This window comes from Phyllobates terribilis, unplaced genomic scaffold, assembly GCF_046119375.1.
Source record: "Phyllobates terribilis strain yellow unplaced genomic scaffold, ASM4611937v1 Scaffold_12__6_contigs__length_324123572, whole genome shotgun sequence".
Classification (NCBI taxonomy): domain Eukaryota; kingdom Metazoa; phylum Chordata; class Amphibia; order Anura; family Dendrobatidae; genus Phyllobates; species Phyllobates terribilis.
Genome location: NW_027362772.1, coordinates 29,436,283 through 29,448,731, shown reverse-complemented (window position 1 = coordinate 29,448,731; position 12,449 = coordinate 29,436,283). Strand labels below are relative to the sequence as shown.

The window sequence follows — 12,449 nt, the reverse complement described above, 5'->3', positions numbered from 1 at the left end:
AGGGGGAGAGCACATGGGGTACACAGGTCAAAGAAGAGATCACATGAGAGGAGAAGACAGCAGATGGGGGAGAGAGAAAGCGCACAGGGGGAGAGAGACAGAGCACAGGGGGGAGACAGCTCAAACGAGAGAACACATGAGGGAAGAAGACAGCACAGGGGTAGAGAGAGAGCAGACAAGGGGGAGAGCACATGGGGTACACAGGTCAAAGAAGAGATCACATGAGAGGAGAAGACAGCACAGGGGGGAGAGAGAAAGCGCACAGGGGGGAGACAGCTCAAACGAGAGAACACATGAGGGAAGAAGACAGCACAGGGGTAGAGAGAGAGCAGACAAGGGGGAGAGCACATGGGGTACACAGGTCAAAAAAGAGATCACATGAGAGGAGAAGACAGCACAGGGGGGAGAGAGAAAGCGCACAGGGGGGAGACAGCTCAAACGAGACAGCACATGAGGGGAGAACACAGCACAGGAAGGAGAGAGACAGCAGATAAGGGAGATAGCACATGGGGTAGACAGGTCAAAGAACAGAGCACAGACAGGAGAAGTCACCACATGGGGGAAAGAGAGAGTGGATAGGTGGGTGAGCACATGGGAGGGAGAGATTCTCAACGCTGCAAAGCCTGACCCCATCGTGACATTACCGCCATCCCGATGCGATAGCATCGAGCCTCCATCTAGTTGTATATAACATTGTCTCCCAGGTCCCAGCATATCCGTTTCAGAGACTAGGGGGGTCAGATTTAAAGAATATTGTTTTACAGTTAATGTCTTGCCTCTGCTAACCAAATTTGAAGTTAGCTTCTCAGCGTTGAAAGCCCCCACAATTTGATGGTATTGGTAGCTCACCAATTAATTTTTTACTCAATGTAATCAGTTAAAAAAATAGCTGATTGAATAATTTTTGGACATTTTTCCTTTTACCTTTAAAACCTTATATTAGATTATGGGAAACATGGCCACAGACTGTCAAATATAGCTCAAAAATATGTCCTATTACAGATGCTTTGTGCTTTGGGTTGAAGACAAACAAACCTTGATTGATGACTTTTGCGTAGTTTATGTATGTGGCAAAAGGTAAGCTATAGAATTCACTTTGATTTTTCATGGTCACACCTTTAAGAAACATTTCTGATGTCGTTACTCATATATGATGTCAATTTCAGAGTCATCAGTGTCCTCCACGCCTGAACTGATTAATGTATCACTCATTTGAAGTTAAGAAGCTAAAAACACAACCCCACAGCCTCCATTCCCAGCTCCGAGGACCTCTCCAGCAGAATGTTTTTGGTTATTTTGGCTTTTTTATCTCTTGTAATGAATGGTACGTCTTCACCAACTTCTATGTTACTTTTGAGTCCCTGGTGAACCCATTTATTACTGTCTATCTCCGAGTCCCTGTTGTGTATGATGCACAGTTTGCAGAGTAGAGTCCATGTTGTGTTGGATCGACACCTTGTATTTTTGAGCTCCTATTATCTAGAATGGGCACCATGCATTATTGAGACTGTATTGTCATATGGCCACTATGCATTTTTATCCCCTCTTGTCTAGGTTGGATACCATGTTTTTTTTTGAGTTCCTGCTTTCTAGGATAGAAACGTTGTATTTTTGGGAGCCACTATTGACTTAGAAATGGCATTGTGTATTTTTGAGTCTATTTTGTGTTGGATTTTCATTACTTTTAAGCCACTGTTGTCTTCCAAGGGCACTGTGTGTTCTTGAGCCAACATTGTCTTGGATAGGCACTGAGTATTTTTGACTGTATATTTTTGTCACCCAGTTGTGTTAGAATGGCACCATGCACTTTTTAACCCATGGTAAGTCGAATGGGTACTATGTATTTTTAACTTCTATCATGTCAGGTTGGCACCATGTATTTGCAACCCATTTACAGTTGAATGAGCACAATGTATTTTTCAAACAACTATTGTGTCAGATGGTCTACGTGTATCTTTGAAAGCCAGTCAGCTAGAATGGGCACCATGTATTTTTGATCCACTGGTGTTTATAATGGGCACTGTGTATTTTTGAGCCTCTATTGTGTTGGATCGATGGCACTTACCTTTTAAACTCTGCATGGAGGATGGGTAATATGTGATATTTAGCTCCGATTGTGTCAAATGGGCATCATATAATTTTTAACCTCATAGAAAATAAAATACTAAACCAAAAACCACCTCTAAATTTATACTAAAATTCAGTATGTTGGATGCGATTCATGCCTAGTTTACCCGAGTAAGTCTATTCAACTATGCAGTTATTCAGAGGTGGCTGGAGGCTCAGACTATATTACATAGAATATGGTGTAATTGATTCAGAATATATACAGTGCATGTACAGGATCATGTTTTTATGATGGCCTATGGCAATGCAAGGGTTATTCTTTGCATTCCTGGTGGTCTGGGTCTCGGGTAATGGAAGGGCTACTGTTTGCTTCCCAGCTCGTTAGAAGTATGAAGAGGCTAAAACTTGCACCCTTGTTGGTCTAGGGCAGTGCTCACCAACCTTTATTACCATGAGAATCATATTCAGCCCTAAGAGATGGTCGCGAGTCAGATTCAATGCCCTCTTCATCCATAGTATGGGCGAAGCTTCCCTCAGAAAGCGGGCCGAGATCTTGTGCCTCCTCCATAGGCAGTTGTAACATACCTGGCGGCGTCCTTGCATGGTGGTCCATCTCCCACTGTGCAAGAGGGCGCACTTGATCTCCTGTCCAGAATGTCTCTCTGGCTTCCCTCCATGCTGTCTGTTTGTGTCTGTTTCTGCTGCTTAAGGGCGGCGCCCGATCACTTCCTGCCTTTTGTACCTGCTGTGGGTCACACCCCTTGTGCGTCCTCAGCCTATTGCTGTCTGTCACTTGGTATATAGCTCAGCAGCTCCCTTCTATCCCTGCCTGAGCATAGTGTTTCCTTCAGTGTGTGCTTGCACTCTGAAGGTGCCAGGTCCCGTCTCTTGTCTCCTGCTTTTTGTATCAGTTCCCGTGTCTGAACTGAGTCCTGTATGTCTCCTGCTTTGCGGTATCAGCTCCCGTGTCTGAACTGACTCCTTTCTGTGTTCTCTTGTCTGTCCTGTCTGAACACGCTCCTAGCCTGTTCCTCTCGCCTTCTAGTGGCTGATTTCCTAGACCCGCTCCTGTGTCTGGTCTGTCCTGTCTGAACACGCTCCTTGCCTGTTCGTTCCGCCTTCTAGTGGCCGATTTCCTAGACCCGCTCCTGCGTCTGGTCTGTCCTGTCTGAACACGCTCCTTGCCTGTTCGTTCCGCCTCTCTGGGGGCCGTATTCCCAGACCCGCTCCTGTATCCCTCTGCAGTGTCGGTCTCCTCCGTACACTCAGTTCCAGTCTGAACTCTCTCCTGTCCTTTACCTGTTTTGCCTCTATGTCCGTTCCCTTCCTTTTTCTGCAGAGTCTGAACTCGTACCTAACTCCTGCTTGTTGTCTCTGCAAGTACTGTGTGAGTATCTGGCTCTGTCTTTCCCTTCCTGTCTGTTCCGTGTGTACAGAGCCCTGTCCTCCCTTCTCAGCCTTGTCTGCACTCTAGCTGTGCTTGCCTGTAACCCTCTGCCTGTATTGTTCCTGAGTCCCGGTGTGTACTGGGTCCTATCCTGCCTGTGTTCCTACCTGCTAGTGCCTCCCTGTCTGCACTCTAGCTGTGCTTGCCTTTACCCCCCTGCCTGCATACCCGCCTGCCTGCATACCAGTCGTGCCTGCCTATACCCTCCAGTCTGTGTGCCAGCCTACCAGCCTGTTCCTGTATTCCCCTGTGTGGGTCAACAGCCGTGTCCGGGGTCTGTCCTGGAGTAGCACCTGGTCCCTCTGCTCGGTTCCTCCTTGGTGCACTGGCGTCGTATGCCGTCGTGCGACCCTGGTCGGATCGGGTGAATACTTAGTCACGCCCCTCCAGGCATTCACTCTCCGGCACGGTCCAGTGGAATCACTACCAATCACACGCACACGCCGCTTAGCCCGGGCGTGTGCATAACAGCATGCTCAGGCCATGGTTCCCGTTGAGCCCCACGGCCTTCGCTCTTTGAGAAGTTTTTCCAGCGAATACATGCATTAAAATAAATAAATAAATTTTTTTCCCCCTTTAGCTGAGTTCCAGGCGAATTACGCACCCGTCCAGATGGATCTATCAGCTCTCGTTCCTGCGGATCCGCCACGTTACTATGGGGATCCAAGACAGTGTCGTGCATTTGTGGAGCAATGCATGCTACACTTTAAGGCCTACCCTCTCTATTTTCCTTCCGATTGGGCTAAAGTGGCCTTTATGATTGACTACCTAGCGGGTGATGCCTTGAAATGGGTCACCCCCCTATGGGAAGCATGGGATCCTGTCATCCTTGACCTGCAGGCCTTCCTGGTGGCCTTTCGTATGGTCTTCGAGGACCCTAACTCTGAAGCCCCTGCTGAAGCTTCATCTCCCTGTATCCCGGAGAAACCCCAATGGGTAATGTGCGTGGGTAGTGCACCAGTTCTCCTGGCCGAAGAGACTTCTGCCCATCCAGACTCCACACAGGAGAACTTCCTGCACCCGGCATCAGATGCTTCTTTCTCTTTAACCGGTGTGCATGTCCAAGGATGCTCCAAAGCTGTGGTTACCTCAGAGTCTGTGCACCTCTACTACCTGGCGGAGGATCCCCTGTTGCCTCCTGAACCCTCCGGGATACCACTCGATGACAAATGGAGAGAGACTTCTCTACACCCGGTACTCAATACTTTGTCCGCTTCGTCCTGTGAGCCTGACAATGGGTACCCCAAAGTGGTAGTTACCTCCGAGTCTCTACACCCCTCCGACCAGGCGGAGGATCTCCAGTTGTCTCCTGAACCCTTCGGGGTGCTACCTGGTAGCGAAAGGACAGAGACTCTCCTATACTCTGTACCTGATACCTCGCTCGCTTCGTCCAGTGAGTCCAACTTAGTGTACTCCGAAGCAGAGGTTACTCCTGAGTCTCTACACCCCTCCGACCAGGCGGAGGACCTCCAGTTGTGTTCAGAATCCTTCGGGGTGCCACCTGGTGGTGAATGGACAGAGACTTTCCTATATCCTGGATCTGATACCTCGCTTGCTTCGTCCAGTGAGTCCGACCTAGTGTACTCTGAAGCAGAGGTTACCCGTGAGTCTCTACACCCCTCTGACCAGGCGGAGGACCGCCAGCTGTCTCCAGAACCCTTCGGGGTGCCACCTGGTGGTGAATGGACAGAGACTTTCCTATACTCGGTACCCGATACCTCGCCTGCTTCCTCCAGTGAGTCCGACCTAGTGTACTCTGAAGCAGAGGTTACCCGTGAGTCTCTACACCCCTCTGACCAGGCGGAGGACCGCCAGCTGTCTCCAGAACCCTTCGGGGTGCCACCTGGTGGTGAATGGACAGAGACTTTCCTATACTCGGTACCCGATACCTCGCCTGCTTCCTCCAGTGAGTCCGACCTAGTGTACTCTGAAGCAGTTGTTTTCTCTGAGCCTCTGCACTCTTCTGACCCGGCGGAGGACCTCCAGTTGTTTCCTGAATCCTCCGGGATATCACCAGATAACAAAGAGACAGTGACTTTTCCTCATTATGTACCTGATAACCCGTCTATTTCTTCCTGTGAGCTTGACAAGATGTACCTCGAAGCAGAGATTACCCTTAAGTCTCTGTCCCCCTCCAACCCAGTGAACGACTGGCCCTCGAATTCCCTGCGGAAGATTCTGGCAGGCCTGAAGAAGAGGGGGCGTAAGGGGGGAGGTACTGTAACATACCTGGCGGCGTCCTTGCATGGTGGTCCATCTCCCACTGTGCAAGAGGGCGCACTTGATCTCTTGTCCAGAATGTCTCTCTGGCTTCCCTCCATGCTGTCTGTTTGTGTCTGTTTCTGCTGCTTAAGGGCGGCGCCCGATCACTTCCTGCCTTTTGTACCTGCTGTGGGTCACACCCCTTGTGCGTCCTCAGCCTATTGCTGTCTGTCACTTGGTATATAGCTCAGCAGCTCCCTTCTATCCCTGCCTGAGCATAGTGTTTCCTTCAGTGTGTGCTTGCACTCTGAAGGTGCCAGGTCCCGTCTCTTGTCTCCTGCTTTTTGTATCAGTTCCCGTGTCTGAACTGAGTCCTGTATGTCTCCTGCTTTGCGGTATCAGCTCCCGTGTCTGAACTGACTCCTTTCTGTGTTCTCTTGTCTGTCCTGTCTGAACACGCTCCTAGCCTGTTCCTCTCGCCTTCTAGTGGCTGATTTCCTAGACCCGCTCCTGTGTCTGGTCTGTCCTGTCTGAACACGCTCCTTGCCTGTTCGTTCCGCCTTCTAGTGGCCGATTTCCTAGACCCGCTCCTGCGTCTGGTCTGTCCTGTCTGAACACGCTCCTTGCCTGTTCGTTCCGCCTCTCTGGGGGCCATATTCCCAGACCCGCTCCTGTATCCCTCTGCAGTGTCGGTCTCCTCCGTACACTCAGTTCCAGTCTGAACTCTCTCCTGTCCTTTACCTGTTTTGCCTCTATGTCCGTTCCCTTCCTTTTTCTGCAGAGTCTGAACTCGTACCTAACTCCTGCTTGTTGTCTCTGCAAGTACTGTGTGAGTATCTGGCTCTGTCTTTCCCTTCCTGTCTGTTCCGTGTGTACAGAGCCCTGTCCTCCCTTCTCAGCCTTGTCTGCACTCTAGCTGTGCTTGCCTGTAACCCTCTGCCTGTATTGTTCCTGAGTCCCGGTGTGTACTGGGTCCTATCCCGCCTGTGTTCCTACCTGCTAGTGCCTCCCTGTCTGCACTCTAGCTGTGCTTGCCTTTACCCCCCTGCCTGCATACCCGCCTGCCTGCATACCAGTCGTGCCTGCCTATACCCTCCAGTCTGTGTGCCAGCCTACCAGCCTGTTCCTGTATTCCCCTGTGTGGGTCAACAGCCGTGTCCGGGGTCTGTCCTGGAGTAGCACCTGGTCCCTCTGCTCGGTTCCTCCTTGGTGCACTGGCGTCGTATGCCGTCGTGCGACCCTGGTCGGATCGGGTGAATACTTAGTCACGCCCCTCCAGGCATTCACTCTCCGGCACGGTCCAGTGGAATCACTACCAATCACACGCACACGCCGCTTAGCCCGGGCGTGTGCATAACAGCAGTATGCTTCCAGCAGTGCCAACTTTAGCTGCTTTCAGTATTTTTACATCACACACATTCACCATGCTATTGCGCACATATTTCAATCATCCTTTTAACTGGCTGTATCATCCTTTCTCCATCTTACCATATTTATCTCCCCACCATCTAGCATATGAGCCTCCACTTCTGCTCTTCTGAGAGGGGCTACTCAGAAAAGTGACCATCTGGAGAGCCGCTCTTCATAGCTGTTTTCTAGACCTGATACTGATGCACCAAGTTGGCAAACAGGCGCGAGACACACATCATGGACCCACGAGCCACATGTGGCCCCTGAGACACAGGTTTTGGGACCCCTAGTCTTGGGTAACAAAACTGCTTATGTTTTCTTCTTCTGTACTGTAGGATATTAAAGGAATCATTGTTTTAGTCTCTGATGGTCGAGTATAATTTAGAGGTCAATATTTGACTCTCTGGTGTTCTAGGTTAAAGTGGTTGTCTCATCTTATTGAATGGGTGGAATTGCAAAGTTCTTACAAAAATATATTGTATAGTTCACACCTCTGAGGTGTTCGGTTTAATAAGCAAGTAGAGCGTACTTGCAAGTTGCTTGATTTGCAGCTTGAAAGTGACGCTATAAAGTTGGCCTGTTGTACCCAGCTCCAGAGTCTCCCAATACTGAAGATGCAATGTTGTCTCTGCTTGCAGGATCAGAAAGTGGGCAGTTAAGGGAAGCTGGTCAGCCATAGCAGCCATAGTGCTAATCGCAGCTCTCAGTCTTCAGGAGCACACTACCACCCCACCTGCAGGAAGCCAGGAGGCAGGGGAATGATGTGCTCCTGAAGATAGGAACATGTGACAGCCCCTTTTAAAAGAAGGCTTAGTTTCCCCTTCTGTGGAGGCTAAAATAGCAGAGAGAGTTCATATTTCTTCTTTTTCTTCTTAGGTTACTCCCTGTCCTGCATATCCTGTTTTAATGGGAATGTAACAAATTGCTCCGGTGGCAGCATTTCCTGTCCTGAAAATAATGAATGCTTATCTATGGTATTAAAAATTACAATAAGTAAGTATAATTAAATGTTTTAATCTTTGGTATTTATTAAACATTTCCATTAAATGATTCTATTTTCTGAAAACAACAAACATTATTGATTCTAATTTTAAAATTGATGATGAAGAAATATTTGACTTTGACCACTAGATGTCAGATGGTGCACTGTCAGGTAAACCGTGACTGTCTTGCTTTACATCTAAGCTCCACAATTGCTGGAGACAGTTCGCATGATAAATTAATAACAATGTTAATAATAAACATTAAAAATCCAAAAAAGTTTAAAAGATACATATTGTATCAAGAGAAAGGGATTAATATAAAAATCAATGAAATACATGTGTTACTAAAAATCAAGTGTAAACCTTGTGACAACAAACAGCCATAATATGCATAGCATGTGACACCTGAAGAAGGGGCAAAACGTGTCATGGTGCAGGCTTAATCTCTAGCATTAGGGGTAGATAAGACTTAACTTGGTATAAATTATTGACTTATACAGAGTCAATGAGAGCATGTATATGCATATTGCTGCTCCTTGTTGTTACGACTCTTCAAAATGTCCAATGGTGCAAATGTATCCCATTACTTTTCTATTAATCCCCTGCAGTTGTCCAAAAATTAGGATTTTTTTTAATGTGTATCAATAAAAAATTGTTATTAATCTATTGTCCAAACAGTCACTAGTAGTTGTTACATGTATATACATGCAACGACCGCTGGAAACTGATGTATATATATGTTGTTCTGAAAGAGCCTATAATTCTCATTTGAATGTTACTGGATGGACTATAGGGTGCTGATATTGACCATCTCACTTTACACCAGAAAGTGCCATAATCAATGCTAAACGAGTTCAGGCTGCTTCTGGGAGTGTATTCTAGTACCATATTTGCGTTTCATGTGCTTCAGATGGATCTACTGCACAAAACTTCTACAGATCGTGTGCATCCAAAAATCAGTGTAACATAACTGGAAGTAGTAGTTTTCCAGGAGGTACAATGGAGATGGCTGCAAACTGTTGCTCTGAAGAGGATAGGTGTACTCCTGCTGAACCACAATGTAAGTATGAGTATTTGTAGATAGTTAAATAGCTCCACTTCGGGGCTCAATCCCGAGACCTCTGTCTGTGTGAACAGTTTTCCTCTCTGTTGGATCACAGCCTGTGTTGTCTCTATCCAGCTGCTGATAATGGTCTTGCCTTTGTTTTGCTGTGTTGCTTCTATGTAGATGTTCTCACTTCCTCATTTGTTTTGTCCTATTACTTCTTGGGAGTGACAATTTATACTCACCATGAACTTGCTGTCTTCGCTGGCTATATTTCAAGATAAGATGGTGCTTTGAGATCCAGCTCCTCAGCTGGGTATTATTTTACCTGGCTAATCTTAGTGGATTTTCCTATGGTTTGTTTGTGTGTCTTCCTCGCCAGTACCATTTCCTTTATTTTACGTTTATTGTATGGTTCTTCTTATTTTCTTCTGTCTTTCCTGTGTGTCTGTGTGAACACATTCACGGGACTGTGCCTTTTCATCAGATTTTTGTGTATTTCACTTCATAGTTATTATTGTTTTAGTGTTGCACATTTTTATAGAGAGGCTGCCGTTAAGGACATTAAGGGTAAGTCAACGCTGAGTCGGGGTCCCATTGTGTATACTTAGGGTGCCAACCTCTGTGGTCAGGCAGGGTCAGATTAGGAACTTTTCTCATCTGAACAGAGACTTTTTGGCTTCAGGCGTTTGTCTCTCCTGGTTTGTATGTAACCCGTGTGAGTGAGCTCATACAGTCATATCAGATACAAAGATGATAGATAGATAGATAGATAGATAGATAGATAGACTAATGAAAAAATAATATTTTCTTGCCTTTATTGGAAGTGCCGACTACAAATAATACTCAGCCAAATGGAATAGCGTGTAAACAGTGCCAGTCTATAAACAGTGACCGGTGTGACACCCAGAATACCATGTCGTGTTATGGAAATGAAAGCATGTGCATCCGATTAGCTACAACTACTACAGGTAAGACATATTATTGAGATTTACAATTTTTTATATTGAAATAAAATCCACTAAACAATAAAACTGGTGCAAAATTGAGGTCTTTTTTGAGTCCATTTATAAAAGCTGTTCCTCGTGGGTGGAGCCTTGTTGACAGATCCAGCAACAGATAGGTTAGCATAACACTTGATAATAAATTGAATGTTAATGGGAACCTGTCATGTCAAAAAACACTAAGTTCTTGCAGATATGGGTTAAAGTGAACCTGTCACCATGAAAATGCTTTCCAATCTGCAGACCCCATGTTATGGAGAAGTGGGAGCTGAGCAGATTGATATGTAGCTTTATGAGAAAGGATTTGGTTTAACTTGTGTTTTAATCATTTAATTCTCTTCTCTTTTGGGGTTTTTTGGTCCAGTGGGTTGTCCTATCAGTGATTGACTTTGTGTAGTTTAGTACTATTAGTAGTTTGCAATGTAGAGATATATAAGTCTGCATGGGATCTGTGTACAAAAAATGATAGAAGATTTAATTAAGGCTTATTGCAAGGCTGCTATATTTTGTTTATCTCCAAAATATAATTGCATCTTCAAGGTATATTCAAAGTGCATAAAATGTTCTTTCCTACACTAAGCGCACAATGATAATTATCTTCTCACAGTATTTCAGACATCCGCGCTGGCGTTTCGAGGTTGTGCCACGAGAAGCATCTGTGATGTCAACCAGCAGTTATTCAAGACCAACCAGCTGACAACCGTGTATAACTACATCTGTAATGCAGCCTCCAGCTTCCACCACGGCTCCCTCCTCATTTTCACTTTGTCTGCTTTTTTTCACCACATTTTTTATTTTTGAAAACTATTCCCAGATATTGAGAATTTTTTTCAAAAATGTACTTTTAAAAACTTTTCTTCATAAAACTTCAGATCATTCAAACAACTCATTCCTACACAGAAATATTGCGTTTGAACTCCAATGTGTTATAGTTGGTGATTCACATGCTCACCATTTTTGAACCCTTTGCTTGCTCTCTGTTAAGTGAAACATTAAAGGCTTTGTCTCTTCTTGTTAAATGCTTAAAATTGCACAGTGGTTGTAAAAACCAGCAACTTTGCAATTTACTTCTTATTAAATATCCTCTCTCTTCTCAAGAACGGAGGGATTTATACTTCTGTAGTGTATGGCTTGTTGTGTAGGCTACGTACCTCCTCAGGGGTGAGCCTCCTAGGCAAGGAGCTCACTCTTGCAGGTTGTTTGCTATAATACTTGCCAATGTTGATCTGAAGCTCCTGGTGGATAGATCCAAATAGCCTGATGCCCCCTCTGCTTCTCCGATGTTACAGAGGCAAAGCTTGCTCTGCATGGGATAGTGCACATTTTGGGCTAGCTGCCTCCTCAGAGGTGGGCTTCCTAGGCAAGGAGCTCACTCTTGCAGGTTGTTTGCTATAACACTTGCAAGTGCAGCTCTGAAGGTCCGGATGGCAAGATCGGAATAGCCTGCTGCTTCCAGCGCTCCTCTGATGCTGCAGTGGCAAAGCTTGCTCTGCATCAGATAGTGCACAGTTTGGGCCAGAAATGCACCTATGTCAATGGCCCAAACTGTCATTCCTCAAGAGTCCACTGCCCACTGGCATGGAAGATAGGAAAATGAGACAACCAGCTGTAACAAGTAAAAACACTGAAAAATGTCCAAATAAAGGAAATATTCCAAAAATAAAGCTCTGATACACTGTAATGAATTATGCACTTGGTCACGACCAAGACAGATTTTTAGCTGAAAGTTTTCATTTACTGATTTTTCAATTACTGATTTATTGACTGCATCAAGAGATTTTAAAAGTGTTGGACGTGTTTTACAATATGGGCTCTTAATTTTATGGTGATAAAAAAAATCTGTATATAGCATTTTTTGAAACTGTGTATTGTGTTCTTAACAGATTTTTTTCCTCCACATTTATAATAATTTAGATATTTTTTGTTACATGAAATTAAAGGATTTTTGTTTTCATTGTCAGTATTTTAAGCTAATGTTTTAGTTTTCAGCTCCAATCATGACTCATAAGTAGTGATGAGCGAGTACCGAAATATTCATAATCGCTATACTTGTAACGAGTACTTTGTAATAATCACGTATTCGTTCGGAATAGCGAGTACAATGTAAGTCAATGGGAAATGCGAGTAATTTTCTGTTGGAACCTACAAAGTGGCCTGGGGACCTGAGGAAAAGGCTGAAACGGATGGGATAGTGATGAAACAGAATGGGAAGAGCCTGGAGAATGTTCCTGCATGCATTTCTGACTCACATATGGTTTCTGGGAATAAGTTTGTCGCAGTATTTCGCCACT

General features: G+C 45.5%; 1 protein-coding gene across 1 annotated transcript; it reads left to right on the top strand.

Annotated features, from left to right (window-relative positions):
• Window positions 1-1,281: 1,281 nt before the first annotated feature.
• Window positions 1,282-10,959, top strand: LOC141172978 (phospholipase A2 inhibitor NAI-like). Its single transcript, XM_073657590.1, has 5 exons — window positions 1,282-1,324; window positions 8,003-8,119; window positions 9,020-9,169; window positions 9,982-10,125; window positions 10,766-10,959. Exons 1-5 carry the CDS (start codon window positions 1,282-1,284, stop codon window positions 10,957-10,959), a joined length of 648 nt encoding a protein of 215 aa, XP_073513691.1.
• Window positions 10,960-12,449: the final 1,490 nt, after the last annotated feature.

What these genes read in the sequence shown, in the direction of transcription:
- LOC141172978 (XM_073657590.1), top strand. Translation starts at nt 1,282, where the DNA reads ATGTTTTTGGTTATTTTGGCTTTTTTATCTCTTGTAATGAATG. An exon ending in TTTATCTCTTGTAATGAATG is followed by an intron (nt 1,325 to 8,002) that starts GTACGTCTTCAC and finishes TTTTCTTCTTAG; the next exon opens with GTTACTCCCTGTCCTGCATA. An exon ending in TACTCCTGCTGAACCACAAT is followed by an intron (nt 9,170 to 9,981) that starts GTAAGTATGAGT and finishes CTTTATTGGAAG; the next exon opens with TGCCGACTACAAATAATACT.